At 33.7% G+C, this 24,148-nt stretch overlaps 1 protein-coding gene across 1 annotated transcript in view; it reads left to right on the top strand.

Moving 5' to 3' along the window:
• Window positions 1-24,148, top strand: part of CSMD3 (CUB and Sushi multiple domains 3) — a 774,333-nt gene that overhangs the window by 553,106 nt on the left and 197,079 nt on the right. The window contains exon 31 of the mRNA XM_075495159.1: window positions 4,736-4,930. Within this exon, the coding sequence (XP_075351274.1) occupies window positions 4,736-4,930 (195 nt within the window). The remainder of the gene's footprint in view (window positions 1-4,735; window positions 4,931-24,148) is intronic.

Below are 24,148 nucleotides of genomic sequence, written 5' to 3'. Positions count from 1 at the left end.
ACTGAACATGACATGATATGGTATGGAATAGCCCTTTGGCCAATTTGGCTGTGCCCCCTCCCAGCTTCCTCTGCACCTGGCAGAGCATGGGAAGCTGAAAAATCTTTGACCGGTGTAAGCATTACTTAGCAACAACTAAAACATCAGTGTGTTATCAACATTATTCTCATACTAAATCCAAACACAGCACTATACCAGCTACTAGAAAGAAAATTAACTCTATCCCAGCTGAAACCAGGATGGACACACTCTCCCCCAGTATCCTGAGAGCTCAATTTGATGAGATACAGGCTGGGTAAGTGGATGGTAACAGGGGTGGAAAATTGACTTGATTGCTGAGCTCAGACGCTTGGCTAATACTAATTGTGATTAATATGTGGGCAGTGTTATCTTTATTGATGATCTGTATGATGGGACAGAGCAAGTTTGTGGACACCACCAGTTTGGGTGGAAATGTCAGTACTCTGGAAGGTAGCCTTGTTATTCAAAGGGATCTTATGAGGCTGGAGAATCAGGCTGATAGGAGCCTTTGACAAAGGCAAATGCAAAGTCCTGCATCTTCAATGGAATAACCCCATGTAACAGTAAAGGCTGCAAGCTAACTGGATAGGGTAAAGCTCTGCAGAAAAGGATCTGGAGGGCCTTGTGTGCAAATTGACCATGAGCCAGCAGTGTGTTCTTGTAGGAAAGGCTAGCAGCCTTCTGGGCTGAGAGTGGAAGACTGGAAGCAAGAGTGGAATCAGCAGATCCAGGCAAGTGATTCTTCCCTCTGGATCTTCTGAGATCACACCTGGAGTACATTTAAGGGCTCACCAGTGCTGGAACAATTTTGACACACAGAAGTAAGTCCAGTCCAATGGAGAGTCACCAAGATGATTAAGAGTGTGGAACATATAATATACAAAGAGAGGCTGAGGGAACTGGGTTTGCTTCAACTACCTTATGAGAGTGTATACAAAAGACAGAGCCAGACTATTCTCAGGGGCACATACCGATAAGATGGCAGATAATGGGCAAAAGTTGCAAAAAGAAAAATTTCAATTAGATATTAGGAAAAAAAAATCACTCTGAGGCTAGTCAAACATTGGAACTGGTTGCCTTGAGATCATGTCATCTGAATCATTTGAAATCATAACTGGACTGGGCAAAGGCCTGAGCAACCTAATCAAATTGGCCCTGCTTTGTGTGGGGGTTGTGCTACATCTCTTCCAGCCTAAATTGTTCTGATTCAATGAACTTAACTTTTTCACACAAATTGTAGCAGCTGCAGTTGTGTCCTATATGTACACTGATCCTATTTTAAGTGGCAGTAGTACTCAAGTTGTACTTCATTGACAGGCCATATTTTTCAGATACAAATCTCAGACCTGACCCATGCCTCAGGTCTGGTCTGTTATTATGTTTCTCGTTGGGTTTTGTTCTTCCCTTCCTCCCTCCCTCCCTTCATTTCTATTTTATAATGGAGGAGCAGCTTATTAGTTCTAATAAGTGCTCTGGAGAATAATTATGGAATGTTTGCTATAGTTAGGTATGTCTGTAATATTCTCTCTAAGAAGCTTACAATGGCTTTGTTCTCTGAGACTTAGGGATGGAGTAGTAAGTCATGAAGTTCTGGACAAAGCACCTGCTTCTCTTGGCTTTCAATGTTGTTTTCCATGCACTGAGATACTGATTTTCTAGAGGGTTTTGGCATCATTACTGTATGTTAGCCAACAGAGACTTCCCTGTTGAACTTGAGATTGCAGCAGCACATATCGCTACCTGTTTTCAACCTGTATTTCAGAAGCCTTAATTGATCCAGTGGTATGCCAAAGTTATCAGAGAAGCAATTGCTGTTTTTGTTGAAACTTCTTGCAAAATTTTATTATGGGCAAAAAGGAATTTACACCTAGTATGCACAGCCAAGAATGTAATGTTACTGTAACTCAAAACTTAACTATCTAATGAAAGTTATTTTTAGTCTATACCTAATTATTACAGAAAATAATTTAAAAAATACTACCACAGAAAAAAGTCTCCATAATAATGCAGCTAAAATTGTAGCACACAGACGCTCCAGCATTTTTTCTGATGTTCTGCTAAACCTGCCACTGCCCTTCTGTGTTTTCAGCTTAATGATACTAGTATTCTTGGGAAGGGGAAGGGCTACAGGGGTCATCAATGTCTTGAGTTCTTCAGTTGGAGCAATATGACATTGATGGTGAAGGACTTTTCCTCCTGTCTCCTGGGAGCACTTCTATTTTATTTTTATCAATTTGCTAATACAGTCTTCTTATTTGCTCTTTTTTTCACTGGTTCTCAGCCAGACCTGATGAATCCATTTGCCACATTTGACTTCATTCTTCATATATTGTAGCGTAGTATACTGACTTTCTTTACACGTTCACTTAACAGCTACTTCAGATTTGCAGAAGTAGTTTGAAGATGCTAAGTATTTCAGGCTTTATTTTTCAGAATAGTTATTAAGAAACTGTATTTCTATAATGACATTGTTACTGTTTAGTCAGCACCTTCAGGAGTCTGTCACAACTGTACCTTTGGGGAAAAGAAAATTACAGGGCTGTAATTTTTCCCTAGAGAAAATTTGTGCTGTGACAGATCATGTCTTTCCTCAGTTTTTGATTTATGCACCAGACATAATAGATTACTTCTCTCTTTAATTTCTCATGTAGTACTAACCTCTGCTTTATCCAAGGATCTGCTAGAATTATGAAACATGGATTTATCATAAATTCAGGAATGGTGATCTCACAATATCAGTTGTGTATCAATACAAATATATCAATATCAGTTCAGTAAGAAGAAAAAATACTGTTTTCTTGCTATTGTCAAAATGTTAGTTATAATCCTAAATTATTTGTTCTTTTTATTTTTTTCCCTAAGGTCTGCCAGACTTCTCAAGTGACAGTGTGGTTGGCTTACATAATAATTATTAATATCTATGTGATATCTTATAGAGTTTCTAGTAAATTGTATCTTTTAAGTTTTGATTGTCCACCCAAATTTTTGAATATGAGTGTTACAAAATTTTTAGCCTTTCTTTTTGTAATGTCACACTGTATTTTGAAGTGTCACCATTCAGAACAGGAGGCAGATGTTACAGGCACCACACTACAACTACCTAAATGAATCAGTGTGGATATCAAATACTTGTTCTTAATAATTAACTACGTGATGTAACTATTACTTTTTATTTTATTGTTTTTCATATCAGAAGCATGCTCTGTAGATTAGATGTGCAAATCTTAATAAATTGTTAACCACATTGCGACATCTTCATGTTCTTTTGGAAGATGTGAAGTTGAAATTTCAAAAGAATTATTCTGTGTTTCCATCTTCAAATGTAAATGTATTTTAGAGCTTTGCAATGTAATTCTTTCTCTCCTCTCAGAAATACTACAACATAAAAATGGCCTTAGGGGATCAAACCAACCATCTATTTAGTTCATTAGCTTGTCTCTAGTGACCAATAATTGATATGAGGCTAAACTATATAGAAGTCAAATATATAATAATTTCTCCCTATTATCTGTAAGTTTTCAGAAAAATTCAGCTTAGGTACTGCCAGAATTAGATGAATTTTCTTTGTATTTAAAGCTTTTAAATAGCCTTCCAGGAATTTCAAAGCTCATATAGTCTTTTGGCAACCATACCTACCTGTAGCAGAAAAGTTCCACAGTGCAAATATGCCTGGTAAAAAAACACCTCTTTTGATGCATTAGAAAGTTGGCACTGATCTTGCAGAAAGTGAATGTGTTCCCTATTGATATTCTCCACAACACCCTTAAATGATAAAGAAGAAAATCTGAAATTTCTGTCTTCTGCTTGATAAAGTAAATTACTCCAAATTCCATCCTGCATAGCACAAAATCATCTGCTTCATTCCAGCTTCTACCATTTCCTAATACGTTTACTGTTTTTTCCTTAATGGAGAAACATTGCAAATTTTTCCAAAATGTTTACCTTTTCTCCCCTTCTGCATAGTAATGTTGTTAATTAGAAGTGGAGTGGTTATTTTTGTGCAGTTTGTTATGTCTTTGATAATAAACACACTGGTATTCACATTATAGAAGGAAGAGGGAAGCAAAGATAAGAGCATATGCGTGTGTTCGAATTTATTTCAATATTTTGAAACAAATAGCTATAAGTAACAAAAAAAAGAGACAAATTTAAGGAATATTTTCATGCTTTGTCCTCCAGTGAGGAAAAAAAAGCTGTATGAAAATATATCATTGTATCATATGCACAGATATAGATATTCATTTGGGGTTTATTAATTTTAAAGAAATTCTTGTTTGCATACTTGTTATTTTGTAACAAACTACTTATATTGGTTTGCTTGACTTAGCAGTTTTCAGACCACAGATTTTAAAACTAGAATGTGTGTTATCTACGGGAACAGTGTCCGTAGAGCTAACTTCATCTATCTACGTAACTACATCATTGGTCACAGTGAACTCTGGAAAAATAGTTCTTGTAATGGAGCTCTGTAGGAATTATCTAGGAAAAATATAGGAGACATGGTTTTAGTCATTATTTAGTAATTTGTACAGTCTTTAAAATGAAGGAGAGAGAATGTTTGATGTAGAATGGAAGGATTCTTAAAAAAAAAAAAAAAAAAAGGAACTTTATGTGTCTACAGGGTGCTCAAAGAAGACCTTGAGAGAACTCCAGAAAATATTTGAAACTTTTTAGATTATATTCAGAATTATGTTTGCATTTGTTTCCTCTATAGCAAAGCTTCGTGAGTCTTGCTTTGATCCTGGAAATATAATGAACGGAACAAGACTTGGAATGGATTATAAACTGGGGTCAACTGTCACATATTACTGCGATGCAGGTTATGTTCTTCAAGGATATTCTACACTAACATGTATCATGGGAGATGATGGAAGACCTGGATGGAACAGAGCCCTGCCCAGTTGTCATGGTAAGAGCAGTTTTTCTTTTATTATACTTGCTGTTGTTATTATTCTTGCTTTATGATATGGAAGAAACAGGTACAAAATTAGAAGAAGCAATTTTAATAAAGTTCTCTTTTAGGACAAAGCCCTTTTCAATAATGTATTTAATAAAAATAACATATTTAATAACTCATGGTAAATATTGTTTCAAGTTTTTAATAACATTGGATAAGTAGTGCTACAAGTTATTATTGCGAATAGAAGTTAACAGTAATGTCATCCTCTATGCCAACCTGTATTCTTGAATTAGCAAATTTACAGCAGAGTATAGAGATACATTCCATATATATGTATTTAAATAGAGCATTAAGTATACTGTGGATGTCACAATATATCTATGTTTCTTTTTGTTATGACTGGTTTTTAAAACACGTAGATGAAATACTTTGTATATACAACATTACATCATTTAACCTGTTGGACATGTGGTCTCCAGAAAAATTCAACCTTGAAATGCACCAAAGATCCAATCATTCAAACTTTTAAGGATATGAAGAACTCCACTCATTTCAGGAATCTCCTGACTTCAGTTATATTACCACTGACTATCTCAAGTGTAAGCATTTTCAGATTTAAAATTGTCCTGGTTTCAGCTGGAATAGAGTTGATTTTCTTTCCAGTAGCTGGTATAGTGCTGTGTTTTGGATTTAGGATGAGAATAATGTTGATAACACACTGATGTTTTAGTTGTTGCTGAGCAGTGCTTACACCGGTCAAGGACTTTTCAGCTTCCCATGCTCTGCCAGGTGCACAAGAAACTGGGAGGGGGCACAGCCAAGACAGGTGATCCAAACTGGCCAAAGGGCTATTCCATACCATATGATGTCATGCTCAGTATATAAACTGGGGGGAGTTGGCCAGGGGACAGTGATTGCTGCTTGGGGACTGGCTGGGCGTCGGTCAGCAAGTGGTGAGCAGTTACAATCACTTCGGGGGTTTTGGGGGTTTAATAATGCCAAATTATAAGATTAACATTTGCTTTTTAAGTTAAAGAAAAGTCTCCTCATTATCATGTTAAGTTCAATTCCTTTTCATAATTTGAAGACAAAAAAAGCTGTTAAATCCATTTCCAATTTGAATATATTTATTTTAAATAGAATATGTTTTTTCTTTGTTGTGTATTTAAATTCCTATTGCAAAGTTGATGGTGGAGTACCAGCAAAACAGAAAAAAAAAGGTCAACTATAAAGAATAACCATTATTATAAGCACTTGAAGAACTTTAGTATTTTCATTATCCATCATAGCACTGAGCACCAAACTTCAGTGGCATCAAATTGGAAAATTGGCCCTAGCAAACTTTTGGAAATGTGTTCAAATTTGTAGACTGTGTGCAATGGAAGTCAAAAGTTTCTTCCTTATTTTAAAATGAGATAAGATTGTTGCTTTCCAGAGAGGAGTCGGTGAGAAATGTTGTTGTGTATAAGCGGAGAAAGGTTTCCTTCTTTTGGAAGGTTTTTTTAATGGGTAATGATAGATAAAGAATTTCTTTATCAATGATGCAATAATTGTGTCTATTCATGCCACTTATAATCTACTTAGCAATCTTCCAGTGCTCTCTATTTTAACATTCACTAAAGCAAGAGTGTTTTGCTTGGAAGGACTGCCATTTTAATAAAAGGGGAAAAAGTGTTATAATAAAAGGGGTAGTGGATATCTGTCACTGATTCTAACTGGACTATTTTCTTTCCTGGATGAACAAGGCCTTATTTCAAAGGTGACAAACCCCACACTTCTTTAGGATATGATGTCACAGAGTAGGCTCCATAGAAATGCCTTAGCTTTGCAGTTTTCACTTGTTTTTCTTATATTGCTTTTTCCTCCAGTTCAGAGTTGATGGAGGTTTGTAGATATGTTGCTGTGATATATTATCGTATATTTTTACCATGTAATCAATGGTTTTCACTTTTACGGGAAAGAAAAACAGAACATTTACATAGCTGTAAGAAAGACAGTATCAGTTGATTAGCTTTCAATTACATGGAGCTGGCAGAAACAGTTTGAGAGATTAGTTTTGCCTCCTGACCACCAGTCTCACCTATGTAAAAAATTTTTGTAGTAGAGAAATGATTCTTCCATTCTGCCAGTTGTATTTTTGAAACGCCATTGAAACTGATAGTGTTATAATGAAATGTGGTATACAATACACCTCAGTATATATGTATTTTTTCATTTCTTATTTATTTTTAAGACAAAAAATTGAGAACCTGAACCCCCTTTATACCTGTAATATTTTGATCTGATGCTTTAGATATGAAGTAAAAAAAAGTTTTTTAAAAAGTTACCTATCATTCTCTCTGAACTTTTACATTTTTAATATCAATTTAGAATCCAGGTTCTTCTGTTAAATTCCTTTGAGCCATATTTATCCATATAGCTTTATAAGGGGAGTGAGACATCTCAGAATATGGAAAAGAGAAATATTACGAATGAGTATTCTCATTTTGCTCATGTTTGGAGCTAAGTAGGTCAGAGGACAGGAAGGGAGAACTTTCAACACTCCAGATGGCTCTCTGGGCTCAAGGGACATGCTTTACAATGTATAGAACTGGTCTTGTAGAGTATAATTCAAAGAACATAGAAGAGCTTTTTCTCTTCTAAAAAAATTTGTGTCAGTAATATTTGATCATTTCCATGAAGAAAGTTATTAGATAAATAACATGGATAGCATGAGGGTGAAACTGATACAGGGGTCCAAAGTCAGATCCTATTACGTAAAAACTCTTCTTGTTGCAGTTAATAAGGATATTTTCACTGAACAGTAGAATCTCAGTAGAGGAGGACAGACTACCATCTCTATACCCATTCTGAATAACTTGACATAACTTAAAACATACTCCTGAGAGAGAGTAGATTAGTTTGAATGGCCCACACAGAGAAAGGAGTTACGGGTCTTACTTGTTCTAAAGTCTAGCCTTTTAGACAAAATGTGGGCAAAAATACATTCTCCATTCAGAATTTAAAAGAAAATTAAGGCTATGGCTCTATTATATTGGAAGGGCAATCATTTGGGATGGCTTTAAGCATTCTCTGAAAATGTCTGGTACATCAAGCCCCATAGGAAATCTTTGTTGAGGAACACTGATGTTCTGGGTCTGATCAGGCTTCGGCATGAACTGACTGATGAATTGCTCAGGGTGTCAAAACTTGCTTTCCTGGGAATGTGCAAAACTAGAAAATAGGAGTGTCTACAGATCCTGAAAGTCAATAACTGATGATTTTGGAGTTAGATAAAAGCTGAGCAGAGGCTTCCAGGATCACAGAGGACTAGTTTTCCAAAATCTACTCAGTGCATAAAGCTGATGTTTTTGCAATTGTACCTTTATGCACCAAATATTTTTATGACCTAGTCCTCTGTGTATTAGGCATGACTTGCATTTGCTTGAAATCATTATTTAAAATGACCTTGAGCCTCTCTAATAAGGGTGGGAAGTGAACCAAATCATTGGCTTCATTCTTTTATGAACACATGCAAAGATTATCCAAGCTAATATGCTAAGCTATTTGGCATTTTGTGGTAGATGTTAAGAACAGGATGTAATTAACATATGCAGATGTAATATTACTATGACAGAGATGATGATTAATGATTTCTCTTAGCTTCACCAACTATAGTTAATTTTAAATTTTTGGTAGCAAACAACAATTGTTTACAGAATAACAAAAAGACCTGTAGGGGGAAATCACATTTATGACTGAGTGTAAAAACCTTCCAGAAGGTTCCTACCAGAAGAAATCATTTATTGATCACTAAAAAATATTGCTACATTTCATTATAGTCTGTTGTTTAATCCTTGGAAATATTTTAATCCAGGCTTCAAAATATCTCCATCTGAAAGATATATCTAACAATCTCAAATATTGTCCTGAACTGCCTAAGATTTTTTCACTTTTTTTTTTTGGTAACAAAGCATCACTATTCAGAATATTCATATCTACTGTTTGTCTTTTGTTTGAAAGAAAACCAAAAAAGTGCTGGGATTGCTCACAGAGCAATTCCATACCATGGTATTTAAAAGCAACAGAAACATTCTTAATTATGATTGCAACAAGAAATCTTAATTCCCAGTCTTATGTACACAATTACATACTATAGCCATAGTGGTTTAGTGATTAAAGACCATGCTAAAAAACAGATGCATATGCATTATGAGGAAGGAGAAGGGACCTTGAACTATACGTCCACTGCTCTGTCATATGACCTGGGGGATAATTTGCATTATTAGGAGTTGGGCAAAGGGGTGCCTGCAGTTTCATCTTCTCCCAAAGAAATGTTTTTGTGAAAACTGAAATGTCAGAGGAAGTACCTGTTCTTTGTTTTGGCTCTGACAGTAGCTCTTGGTTTAATTTGCAGTAATTCATACTTTTCTGTATGATTTTTTTGTTTCTTTCTGTCTGAATTAACTTGTCACAGCTATTTGAGGTAGCTCGGATTAGGTTTATATCTGAAAACTTTTAGGATGGAAGACTGCACAGAAAAGCTTAATCTTACTATTTATTATTTTGTAGTATATTAAATGTTGACAGCTTTTTCATCACTCATTCAATATTGATTACTTAATCAGAGTCTTTATAGGTCACATTTTTATGCACTTTTTACATAGTGAAGCTATGATTCTAATGTAGTTATTGCATACTGGTGTGGTCTTTTGAAACTCTGACTTTAGTCACCCAATTTTTTTACATGATAAATCATAGTCAGACTAAGTACTATTACAAATTGCAAGAAAAAAAGGAAAATCATCATTTTCACCATTATTGACGATATTATAAAGAATTGAGAATGTTCTTGTCATAGGCAAACATATAAGTCTAGAAGAAGATAAAAGACTAAGGCACATTAGGCTAAAATACTTTCTTGGGTGGTTTTTATTTGGGATAGGTAGGTAAAGAAAAGGTTTAATTTCTAGGTAATCTAATTTACATTTCTTAAAAATGCTCAAGTATGTTAAAAGAACGATCAGATAGATCTAGCATGTGATGGTCTATTTTATACATGTAAGAATCAAGGCTTTTTTTTTTTGTTTATAATATTTGGGATGTAAAGATTTTGATCAAAGCAGTTGGAAATTTCATTAACATTTTTGTCCCATTCTGCATTTTTGGAGTACAAATATAGAATGCTTGATTATTTTCCCAAATCCTCAGCTATCATATATAAGCAATTAAAGAGATGATTTGGAAAGGCACAAAACAGTTGTTAGAAGCCTAACATTCATTAACTTCCATCTGTGGTATTTAACATTTTCATCTTTATTAAAAAAGCAACCAAACAAAATACATTTCTAGACAAAACTACTTGTTTTTAATAGACAGAACAGATTGAAGGCATATCTAAAAGGTAACTGAGATCAGGATCAGATGTTATTACAGGGACACTGTAGATGGATAGTAGTAACTGTATTTTGGGTAGGCTACAGTTACATTAATTATTTTTCGCTATAACCACTTATATTTAAGTCCTCCTAATTCTTTCATTAATTTAACGTGGCAGGCTGATACTTGCTTTTGCAGTTGTCTGTAAGAGGCTTGTTCCTCAATGTGATTAATTTGCTTTAAAATAATGTATCTGGTGCAGAGAATTAAGTCTGCAGTAAACACATTATCTTCATACTTTGGAGGTGGCAGAGGATTGAATGAGATAGTAGAAGAGAAGCAGAGATACAGTGAGGATACAAAGCCAGGATGACTTATAACCACTACAGAAGAACTCTTGCAAAATCTGAAATTAATTCTCAGAAGTGCAATGTCTGTCTATCTCATGTTAGGAAAGGGCCTTGGCCAGAAACTCTGAGAATGACGTATTTAAATGGTTGGTATTTACGGTATAAAGAGTGGAACGAAGGCATTGAGAGAGTTACTGTGCACTGGAGTGTGAAGACCGACCTTAGTCAGCATTCCATGAAGGTAGTAAAAGTACTAAAGGCATTAAAACACGTGGAAGAGGTGGCATAGGTGATGCTGCAATTGTAGTCATCCATTTACCTCCTCTTGAAGCATGACACTTTCATTTAAAAGAAATTTATCCCTACTAATTTTAAATTTGAATTATGACTAGCTAAATGATATTACAGAGTGAAATTCATTAATTGCCATGGGCCTGTAAACAAGTTGTACCGCCTACTCTTGGATTTTCAATACCGAGGGGCCTTTCTGACTAGATTTCTTCACTATCTACTTCAGAAACCTTTCTTAAATGATCATTCATACAAGGTATAACTGTTATTTTTCTCATATTGTGCACTTTTATCATGTACTGTTATGCTTGCACAACATCTTTGAGTAGGTAGAGAATTCAGCTTCATGATATTTACACCATAAGACAAGAAGACAAGTTTGATGCTTTTATTTTAAAACTACTCAATAATTTCCTTAAATTATTATAAATAAAACCAGTAGTGGGAGGAAAAAAAAAAGCCATAGCCCCTTGGAGTGACTGTGTTTATGATACTGTGCAATGTCACCAATTACTCTGTTAACTCTGCATAACTTTGTGTTTAAAGTTGTGAAGAATGAAATGACACATGAGGAGAGGCAAGATAAAGTGTGTAGAGAGGGAAAATTTGTCCTTTAAAATAACAAAAATTATATTTATTATTAGAGAGTGCAGTATAGAGTACATGTATATAAAAGCATTAAACCATTACAAATAAATAATTTATGTGTGTAAAAGTATTACACCATTGTAAGTCATAAACCCATGTGGTATTTATGTTCAAAAAGAATGAAATTTAAGGCTGAAAAATCTAACATTGAAAAGTTAAAGTCAATGACAGAATTAAGGCTGTCATGCAGGTGAGGGTGTGTTTGGAACATTTTCAACAGTGATCTTACATACTACTGTGGCTGGGAGAGGGCATCAGTTGCTTTGTTTTGATCCAGTGATGATAAAAGAGTTGCTTATGTTTGAAGTCACCATGTGAAGGGCCACTATTTAATCTATTTCAAAGTTTGAAAGTGTGTAAGGAATGAGTCAGGCAATTGCAGAAGGCACAAGAGTATTCTTGTAGCTAATGAAGCTGAATGTTACTGTGAATGAGACTGTTTGTCTGTGGTTTATAGTTCCAAAGTAATGTTCAGTTTAAGCACTTCAGCAGCATGCTTTACTTAAAATGGTCATGTGTTGGCTACTTACAAAGCATTTCTCACTTTCTTTTTGCCCAGAATAACACATCTGTTTTACAGAATCACATAAAGCTTAACCTGAGTACTTAGAAGTAGAATTGAAATAAATTAGGATTGTGTTTTGAATATGTAAAATGCTACTCAAATGCTATGTACTCTGAAAAGTTAGTTCTTAATAGTCAGACTTGAAAAAGCAACTGACTTTTGACTTTTGAAGAAAATACAAAGGATTTTATTTTATTGTGACTGAAATATCTTCTGAATACTAAATTTTTGTTCCCAAGCTTCCACTGGTCATTTTTTATAAATATATGCCTGTTGCTTTACCGTTCCAAGCTTTCCTCCTAATATAGTCAGTAGAGAGAGACAGGTTTCATAAAAGGTCACCAACGGGGATTCAAAGGGCTTATTAGGAAGGTACATTTTTCTGTTTGCATCTGGACTGCATGAACAGAATTTATTGTGCTTGCATGCTCAGCAGGGCGTGACTTAGAGCAGCAACACAGGAAATACTAGGTACAGTGAAATATCAGAATACACTGTGTGGAAGCAATAGTGCTAGAGATTAAAGCATACAACAAACACTATTTTAGAGTGATTGTAGGGTTACTTTTTGTGTGTATGTATAAAAATTTAGCACTTGGATGATTCCTGATAAAGTAAAAGAGTAGGCATCTAGGTCTGAGTATACCTTAACCTATAAACCTTACACTACAGACACCTTTCTGTATGAACACACTCCTTACTCCTCCTCCATGGAAAGGAGGCCATTGTATACGAAGAGCTATCAAGTCAAAAAGCCAAAAAGAGGAAAGCTAGCTTCCACCTAGGGGATTTGGCAGTAATTAAGTAGAGATTTGGTTATCAGTATATACTTCTTGGAGATAGTGGGCTCATTTTTCCTACGACAAGCCACTGACTGTTTACTGTAAAATACAGAAATGGTTTTGGGGATAGGGAACCAAAATAAGATCTTTCTATTCGGCTGTGCAGATAGCTGGTATTTTGCCGGAAACTCCACCATTTTTGGAAAATGTGATTAAGTTAAAATCTCAGCTTTTCTTAAAGCTGTTCTTCTTGTCATATCAGAGAATGTTTGAAAATGTTACTGGAATGAACTATAAAGGTTAATAATTCTAGAAAGCTCAGAAAACAATTAAAAATAAATACAGACACATACATATACCCACATCAAGCATTACTTTGAGTGTCTGACCTTTTACATATACATTTGGAATGCATAATATGGCTTTACAATGTCCATTGAATAATAAATGCTGTGTGTAATTATTGCAAGCTTTCTTTTAAGAAGTACTAATGTAATATAATGGTAAATAAAGCATAAGAAATGAAGAATAACAGTTAATTACAATGATCTCCTTACAATCAGCTGCCAGAGAATCCTAGTTTCCAAGGTATTTAAGGGATTAGTTAAATAGAGTGCACCATAAAACCAGGTACTTCATCTTCTGTTGAACTAAATCTGCTGCCAATTTTTAGAAGCATAGTTTAATGAAGAAAATGTTAGAAGGAAGGAGAAATAGTTTAAGCTATGTTAAGCCTTATTTTTTTATATTCTTTACTGTAAAAAATGTATCTGAAATCAAGCGTGTATATCCAAGCCATAATTTTAAATAGCTCTGCTTAGATGCAACTGTTAGTTTGAATAAACGTCATGAATAAGCAAGGAAAATGTAACAGGGAGCTTTAGTATTACTGAGACTAGCATGTAAATGATAAAATATGTAAATTAACTGACATACAGTTATTTGGCAATAAAAGCATGTAGAAAGCACAGATGAAAATGAAGAATGAAGTGATAGTTATTTGATTTACAATATTAAAAACTAACATTTGGGTTTTTTGCTTTGAATATGCAAATTTTCTAGTAGAAGATTGAAAAATGTTACTATACCTTAAAAAAAAAGGTTATTATGTATTTTGAGGCAGAGAGAAAAACAGCTTTTAGCACTAGTTTAAGTAAATATATGCTTGTTTCTGTATTGTGTTAACATCATAGGTACATACTTTTCTTTGAAGATTTTTTAGAACAGACAGGGTGGCTGCAGGGTATTCTGTTCTTAGAAGGAAAAAAAATCCTTACCGTTTATTCACACAGATAAGCAAATACTTATTTTCCAAAGACTGCAAGACACTGAAGTAGGATAGGATTATGTAGTATCAGTCAGTAATCAAGGTAAATCAATTAATTAATAACTGGTATTAAAGAAACTAATCCAGTCATCTGCACTGGCTATGCCTGATAAATATGCGTGTTTCTAACTTAACCTCGGGCAGCAGTCTGAAGGCACTCACTCTTGTCTAATAAGACTTTAGTAACCCACTCAACTGGAAGAAGATTTATTAAGTGGGATATGTTAGTGGTTACACGTATAAAACTCGTTTCATTCTTTGCACAAGTTTTGTCATCTTCACATTGACTGTCACAATGGGGACTAGGAGAGGGTTCTGTGGAATAAAAAAACCTGCAATTAAGAGACTGCATTGTTTTAAAAGGGAATTCAGTTTTCTTTTCCTTATTCACTGGGCTACATATAGCAGTTAGTCAACCTACTATAGGAATGGTAAGCAAGATCATCGTCCAGATTAAAGAGGATAGCCGCATCTTTTAAGATCTCGTGTTTCTTGATGTTTCAAGAAAACTTGCAGGTTCACTCAGAACCTGCATGCGTATCAGCATAACAGCTGCATGCAGATCAGCTTCTGATCTTGCACTCTCTTGAAGGAACAGTATCTTCCACAACAAAACTTTACTTCTAGTTTTTAGGTATTCACCGGAACCTTTTTATTATATATTTCTTTTTTATATCCTGAAGCGTAGCTGTGTGCTAACAGAAGTTAATATAATGAATCACAACTCTATCTAACACACATTTGTGTACTCCAGCTACTGAAGTTGTTTTGTTGTTATGAATTTAAAAGGTTACATTTCCTTCCCTGTTGTACTGCACTTCATTTTATATTTTTCTATTGTTTTGATAATCAGTTACTGACTAGGTTGGTAGTTCAAAGCTTTACTTATGTAGCATGCTAGGAAATACACTGGTTTGGCTCATGGGTGAATTAATTTATAATAAAAGTTATATTCAGACATTAAGCTATATTTAGAGTTATAGTTGAGAGCACATTTAAGTAACCGAAGGTCAGAGAACATTACAGTGATATTTTAATTATCCTCAGTTCAAATATTAGTGAATCAGTTAACATCTTTTTATTTCAGCATTAAAAGTATCAAATGACTAGAGAAACAGCTGGCCTAAAGCAGAGCAGATTTTCTCAATGAGAGTAAATGTGACAATAATGTGCTCAGAATGTATCCAAAGTGTCCATAATGCACTCAAATTGGACACTCTGGGAGGAAGGAAAGAGAAAAAAACTAAAAGTAATTTTTTACTTTGTATGGGGGAGCTGTATCAAACTGCAGAAGCTCATTGAAATAAATTTGAAGACAACAGCAAAAAGGTAAGTATTTACTGGTGACCTGGAAATCATGTCGAAATACCATTTTAGAGTGTCACCAATCAGAAGCAAAATCTAAAAGGATCACCAAAAGAGGTGGTGAAACAACACAGTCAAGGAATCTAATAGAAATTAAAATACGTATTCCAGGAAAAGGAAATCATGTTCATATTAAAAAAAATAAACAAACAGAACCATTGCAAGTTGCTAGGATGAGACAGTCTTTTCTGTCTAGTTCTGAAAGACCATAGATATGAAGTGTTTGAAGTACAAATGTTGACCTTAAGGTTAAGTTAGCCTTTCTGTCAAAGTAGTAGAAGGTGATGAACATGTCAAAAATCTTCCATGATGAGCAACTGGCCAATTTCCACAGTTAGAAAATTGGTAGAGATTATAAAAAGGAACAGAACTAGGAGATGCATGGTTAAACATGTCGAAGAAAAATCAATATAACTTTTGAAGAGGAATGTGGAGCTTAACGGGAAGTCTGAGAGCTCAACAAGCATAAGAATGAAATTAACAACAGTTGATACTGTATCATTGCATTTGTAAAAACTTTTGACAGAGTTCCATGAAGAAAGGTTATTTTTTAAGGGAAATGTAATACAATATGTTAGGATTAATATTTGATTACAAGGTAAGCATTGAAAGTTGTTGGTGTGATGGTGGGTTTTATGTTATTAAAAAAAAAATAATTACAATAAAGGAAGGTTACCACAAAGATTCCATGCATATTTGTGTTGGGAATTGTGCCATCCAATGCAACTTCACATAAAATCAAGATGACAAAGTTCGCAGATATCACAAAATTATATTGTGTAATCAAATCTAGATTCAAATGCACAAAGATTAATCCTCAATACTGTGTGACTAGGGAGTAAAATGTGCATCAATTTCACTTTTGTTAAGTGAAGGATAAATGCTCATAGACTAAATTACCCTAAGTATAGGCATGTGATGATAGACAATTAGCTTTTAGTAGCTAGGTAAATTACCTTGAAATCATTATGACTAGTCCTTTGCAGATTAGTAAATTCTAGCAGGATTATATTTAAAGATCTTTTTTTTCTTCAAGAGCATCCTAGCCCATGAGACATATTTTGCTCAGTCAGTGATAACACTAGAACAAATAAATATAACGTGAAAGTAGTGTTTGCTTTTTGCCTTCAGATACAGGACAGTTTATTTCTTGGAGCTCAGAGTTCAAGGAAAAATAAAATTGAAATTCTCAAATGTAATATTTATTACAAGGAAATAAAACAGTCTTAGATTGCTGAGAAATGCAATTAAAAATACTTTTAAACAGCTGAATCAAAGTGCCTTCAATCTATCTTTCTGATACTGAGAAATAGATCTGTACCTTATGCCTTCTTCAACTCAGTGATTTGAAATGCAGCAAATAAGATTCTCTGGGTTGCTGATCACTAGAGAATCCCAGTGATACAAGTGAAGAACATGTGAAGGTCTCCCAGACACACAAAATCAGCAACCTTGCTTTGTTTTTGTTTTATGGCATCCCTAGGGATTGAGACCTTCCTCGATTAACATAATTCAAAGACTACTAAAAATCTTAGCAAAAAATAGCTGCTATGATTCCTCTTCTTCAGAGAGCAGATACTTGCTTTTTGTGTATCAGTTTAATACTTGGTTTTAACAGAATTATCAAAGATACTTGTAATTAAAAATTTAATTGTGGACAGTTTAACTTCCATAGACTAGTCCTGGGCATGTTTGGAAGTGAAGGCTGTTAACTAAAGATCTGCACAAACTATTAAGTTGTTTCAATGTACTCTAAACAGGATAGTGATTTTCTAACTTTTGCTTCATGTAGGTAACATATATTCCCCTGCATTTCAGTGTAGCAACTCAGCTGAATTTAGAATGATGTTGCAGTTTTTCAGCTAAAAACTACAGTCACTACTCAGGACAAAGATTGTATTATCTTTAATGACTTTTTCTTAAACTAATTAAAAATACCAAATATTAGATTTAACAGGGCAAAAAAGGAAATAGTTCCCTTCTAAATTTTTAAACCATTTCTAACAAGTACAGTTCATTGCAAATCTATCACACGTAACTTACTGAATTCATTTTATGTTTAAAATACAAGGAATCAAAAGGAAGATTAAGGAAATCAAAAGGAAGGTTAAATAAAACAAGATTTTAGGTATCCCAGAAATTATTTGAAGATGGACTCAAAATTTTATTAAAAATCTTTATGGATATATCAGACTCAGACAGGATGTTCATCTAAATGTATGTTCACACTTACAAGATCATTTTACTGCTGTTGACAAAATCAGCCCTGAAAGAAAGGTGTTCTTTGGAGCCTGATGAAAACTGTGAAGCTGGGGTCTTTCCAAATTTTGTCATCACTGTATACACTTGGAACGGAAACTGTCAGGACTGAGCCATTTTAAACCATGACTTCCCTCTTTTTCATGTATTTCTTTTTCTCCCTCTCTTTCCTAGTTTATCTGCTGTCCTAGACATTTGCTTTCCTTATGTGTACCCAAAGCTTGACTTGCAATGGATATGCATAGAACATTAGAAATTATAAATGTAATTGTTGTAATCTTGCTTTAAATATGATCAATCATTCAAGAATTAGCAAGAGATACACTATAATCAGAAAGTAGCTACACATAAAAGAGGTAAACAATATGCATAGGTATTATTTAGCTCAGCCAAGAAGTAAGAGATAAGAGTAAGTAAATATAAAATTTATATTTTTCCCTTTTAACCACAGAACTGTGTTTATTAGAGTTAATATTGTTTTGGGTGTACCATGGCATTTTATTCTCTAGGAAACTTACTAGTTTGACTTTTTTCTCTTAAGAACAGTTTGTAATAGCAAACTGATATTTACGTTCTAGGTATCAATCCACTGGTAAATTTAATTACGCACAAGTCCAGTTGAAAATTGAAAGAGGAAATCATTTAATGAAGGGATTTTGAAAAGTGGGGACTTCTATCTTCTTAAAAGTAATTTAGAAATCTGCATTGCAAACATAAACAGCAATGATGGCAAAGAAAGCTGAGATTGAGCAAATTACAGCAACTTCAGTTAATTTATCATTAGTTGTCAGATCTCAAATTTAAAATTAAATTCATTAACTGTTACTATAGTTTCCTTTCAAACTGCCGATGCTCAGACACAGTCAAAATATTGGAAATCACTTGGAAACCAAATGATCATCAGTCACTTGGAAACCTAAGGAATTATAGGGTTTCATTCTAATATTGTAATAATATTCTCAGATAATTCAAGAAAAAGCTTATTCTTTGTAGCAGCTGTGATTCACCACTAGTGCTAGAAAACTCGTTTGGGTACAGGGACATTCTAGAGACATGCAGATGGGCAGCATACAACAACATCAAGGATCTTTGCATGGGTAATACACTCATTACAGCCTCCCCACCCCTAAAATAGTGAGAGTCTTATTATCAAAACAAGATTTAGGAGATAGTACCACTTACTGGCTCTCTAGTAATAAGTAGATTCTTGGTTCTGTGCAGTTCTAAATGAACTCATAAAGTTAGTGAGTTCTAAGAAAACTCATAATTTTAACTTTCATCCTCACATTTTGTAGTTTTCTTCTTCTGCGTAATGAAAACATGTTTTAAGTATGTCCTTGTCCACTAAGGTTATGGAACAAAAAATATTCTCAGTGAGCCCTCAACTGCATTGTCTATCAAATGAATTAAAAGCAGTCATCACAGTCTTCATCACATAATAGGAATGATTCTTTCTTAAACCAGATAAGTAATGAAATATAATTTAGATATAAAGAGTGCACAGGTGAATAAACAAATAATACAGAAGCTATATGGCCTCCAAAAAAAGAAAAACAAAAAAGTTTCTGATTGGAAGGAATGATTATTTTTTGTGAAGAGATTTGTAAATCCTTATACATCTTTCATTCATACTTTCTCATGAGTCAATGTATCAATTCTGCTATTGTACCTAAAAATGTGTTAAACTTTGTTAATCTCTGACTTAGTTTTACTTCCAAACATCTGTCATGTAATGCTCTTTTCCTCTTGCTATCTAAATAGACTTGAAAGACTCTGCAACAGTCTCCCCCAGAAGACTCTATTACTGTCAATTTTATTTTCTCTTATTTTTTATTCATTTATTATGTTGGTAGATAAATTGTTTTAAAATGATTGTTTTTCTCCAGCAGTTCCTTAAATATCATGTCAAAGTTTGCTGCAGACAGTTGACTTGGAAAGCATTTTAAAATTTTTATTTAGCTACTGCTTTTCAGCTGTGGAAGTTATAACTCTGGTGTGGAGGAATAAACCTGTGCTGAGGCACAGGCTGACTGCAAAGACCTATTCCACCTCCATTTGTTATGAGCAGAGACTGTTTCACTGCAAAGACTTTTATTCTAGCACAAAATACATTAGACAACATTTTCTCTTATTAGATGGCTCCATTCTCAGAGTCTGCTACTTTAACTCCATTTTATTGGCAAAGAGAAAATAAAACATTACTTAAATGAAGGAACCACAACCTTATTCAGTGTTTCTGAAGTGAGCCAGACTCCTGGAAATGTATCTCACTGAGTTCTAGTGCATTTATCAACTGGAGGCAGAGATCTCCGGTGCAGTGAGAAACATGAAGGAGAGGAGGCACCTCACCATCCTCCAGCTTGCCTGGGAACACTAAGCCAGAGAGACCTCAGATCCCTTGTTCCAGAGGCAAGCAACATGAAAAAAAGTCTTTTCCTATTGCAGAAAGGCAATGTGACCACTCAGTGAGGCCTTCATGAGCTGCATACACTTCTTTGAAAGTTAAGAAGAAAAAATCAGTGCATTAAACATCACTTAAGAATCTAGAAGACTATACCACACTGAAAATTAATTTATACCACTGCTACCTGTTGAATTATTGTCTTACAGAAAGCTATTTGTTGCACTATTAGTAGAAAAATTAAGAATAAAGATTAATAATTGTCTACAATTTAGCTATTTTAGATTCAAAATTTGCTAGTCCATCTGCTAAACAGGGATTTAACAAGACACATAATTTCAGCCTAATTTCAATAATTTTATTTTTTTTAGTTTTATCAATAAATTATTAATACATTAAACATTTATTTAATATCTGACTATGCTTAACTACTAGATATTTTGACATCTACATGCCACAGGCTTTGATAATAAATAATTCCTGATATGTAACTCTACTCTGACATTTAGAAATTGAAACATCATCTAGAATAAGATTTTGGATTATAAAAAGTGGAACTCTCTCTTTTCATTTTTTCTTTATTTTTCTCTCTAGTATTTTGATAATTTAAATAGGAACACAGGATTTTACTTTTATGCTTCTGCACTCTACTGCCCATCTAAAATGGACATGGATTAACTCAGCCAGGACAGAAAGAGAAATATATCTAATTTCCAGCTAATTGCATTTGTTCAGAAAAATGTAGGAAAAAGAAATAAGGAAGGAATAATTTTGCAAATAGGTGATATTTTGGCTGTTCAGGTAACAGCCAAAATTATGAAGGAGCCATCAGCTGTGATCACATTCTAGAGAAGAAAAAATGCAGGATTTCGACCTTCTGTCACATCTCAGTTCACATCAGAAAATTAATTTCAGACTTTCCATACACTTGGCTAAAATGAGTAAATTTAGTAAACTAATTTTAAGCAGCATGTGATTTCAGTACCTAAGAAAACAATATAGAAGTTTTTAAAAATGTGTGTGCCACAGTTCATAAGGAAAAAAGGAATATAATTGAAATTTAATAATCATTAATAATTAAATTGAGAGCAAATATTGTTTCTAAAGTTAGGCTAAACCAATTCTCCTTTATATTTTTTTTCCCCGAATGTAAAAACATCTCATATTCAACTGTATAAAATCTGCTTCTCATACCTTCAAGAAACACATTTAGTTTTATTCTAAAGATTTCAAGGAATGGAAACTGAAGACACAAAGTTATTTGGATTTGGTTTTGGTTTTGTTGGTTTTAGAGGTAAAAGCTGATGAAATGTTAAAATAAATCTACATAGAAATAATTTGTGTGATTAATTGCATTTTATATATTTATATATACTTTATGTATAAAATAACAACAAAACCACAAGCTGAAAGTTAGCTTTAGCTTCTGCTGAATTTTCTTTTGCTTCTTTTTATTGAAAAGAAGGAGGAACTATCCTCTTGAAATGTTTTCCTTAAAATGTATCAAATTACTTTTTCTGCTAAACTACACAGATTTTGAGTTCCTTGGTTCTCCCCTTATAAGGCATATTTTTTTGATTATGCATCTTTCAGAAAACTTCCAATTTTTTTATAATTCAAATTTATAATAGTTTTTTAATTTTGGAAGAATTGCTTTTTGGGGGTTCTCCCATTTTGTACTTCTTTATTCATAACTTTTCTTTCTTTATAAGCTTTACCTTTCAACATAAAATACTGTTCTTCCTCTTCTAGAAAAAATAAAACAGCCCATCACACTGTAACAGTTCAGTTTGTGGTTTTAGCATTGCCCGCACCAAGAAAATGGAATGTACCCCCTTCTCATGCTACAATCAATTAATATGGATAGATACATAACCAATTATAAAAAGGTGAAGTACTGTCTCGTGTCTGCTTGGATATACTTAACCCATTATGACAGGTATTTGTATGTCTTGTTTTTCCAGGAATCACCAAAAAATTCACTAATTTCCCAAAAGTAGTTATGAGAATATCTAAAACTAATTGATTTTACTAAAAGGGTTGGAAGTTACTTATTGTCCTATCATTTATAGATGAAGAGAAAAATTCATTTATCTAATCTTTATCTCAATCTACCGCATCTTCAAAAAGTGACCAGTCTGCCCATGGTCTCATTCTTCTCTTTTGGAGACTAAACAAAACCAATTATTTCAAAATTTCCTGCTAGATCATAATAGAACCTTCTTTTTCTCTTTTTTCTTTCTTTTTCTTTTAAATGCCAAAAACTTGATGTGATGTTCTTGCTGAGACTTTACCGCTCTTGAATAGAGCAGAAATGTTACCTTCTATGTCTAATACATGAAAGCCTAGCTTAGACGTGTCTTTTTCTTATAGCATTGTACTAAATTCACAATCGATATGTGATCCCTTAAGTTTTTCTGTAATATCTAGCTAGTTGCTTTTGATTTTGTGTTCCTACATTTCCTAATTTTTTTTAAGTTGCTACTTAGAATTTCTCTGTTTGTTTGTTTCTTTGTTTTTAATAATGTCATCGTTTTTCCAGTTTCTGTTAATGATTCAGTCCCTGCTTTGATAAGTTTCTGAATTCCTGAGGGGATTTTGCCAGCTTCTGCTAGCCTCTGTTTTAACTAACCACTTTTAACATATATTGGCCTGAGCTACTCTCTCATTTTTTAAATCAGTTTTGGTTGCCATAATTAAACTGTGTTGTGAAGACTAAAGAGACGACAGTATGGAAAGCTTCCATATTCTTTATGATATTGTTTTCTTTGGTACTGCTTTCCAGCTGTATGATGGTGCACTCTCTCTCTCTTTCTATTTGTTGGTGTCTTTTTATTTCTAATGTATTGCTGTATTTCCAAACAGCAACTAAAATACATATTTCTATATAAAATTGTATTTTCTATATTCATTGTATTGCCAAAACAATTTTAGATGCTTCATCACATTCACATTTGCAGACTGATAGCCACAATAAAAGCATCTGTAACTCGGAAGTTCAGAAGAAATCTGTTTACCATTTTTATATGTTAATATTTCCTTTGCATGATTTTTTTTTATTATTTTATTTCTTGGTGGTGCTATATCAGTCACTATATTTGTTTTCTTGTTACCTGTATGTTAGTCTTTACTTAACCACTACAAGAAATCATTAAAACTGAAAATCTTGTCATTTGGATTAAAAAGGATAAACAGAATGACATTGTATTATATCAGACTAGGAAAAACAGCAATCAATGATTTAATATATTAAATTCTAAAAACATACATCATGTCACCAAAAAATCTTTTTCTTAACCTACTCATTTAGACCGACTAAATATTAGGTATCATAGTCTGGACTTTGAAACAGGGGCCCATTAGATAAAAAGTCAGTATCCCATTAGCAGTTCTTCAAGGCGTATTTTTCTTCCTTTTGCAGAGTTTACGCACTGTTATTCTTCATTTTTTATTGTATTTGTAGCTGTGTAATCAAATTTATCTGCATGACATAAAGCCATATTGTGGCATTCATTTTTAAGCAGTATTCCCCATTGATTTCACTGAGCAATGCTGCTTAAAAATGGATGGTGCAATATGACACTTAAATCTGCGATTACAATTAAGTTCTATTAGATCTTAACTGTAAGAGCTAGAAAGTAGGTAATCTGAAAGCAGCAACAGAAATTGAAAGCTTCAAGATGCAAAAAAAAAAAAATTTGGTAGCAAAAATATTCATTTCTTAGAAGATGAAGAGATTGATTCGAGATTGAATTGATTAATTCGAGATTGATTCTCACACTTATGTAGTCTATTCTTCACCGTTCTTTTACTGAAGTTTTTCCTTGTGGGTTCTTTTGGTTAAACTGCAAAGGCATGATGGAAAACATATGAGCAGTAAG

Source organism: Mycteria americana, chromosome 2 (assembly GCF_035582795.1).
Source record: "Mycteria americana isolate JAX WOST 10 ecotype Jacksonville Zoo and Gardens chromosome 2, USCA_MyAme_1.0, whole genome shotgun sequence".
In the NCBI taxonomy this organism is placed as follows: Eukaryota; Metazoa; Chordata; class Aves; order Ciconiiformes; family Ciconiidae; genus Mycteria; species Mycteria americana.
The sequence above is the reverse complement of the archived record's forward strand: the minus strand, read 5'-3'. Positions and strand labels throughout refer to the sequence as shown.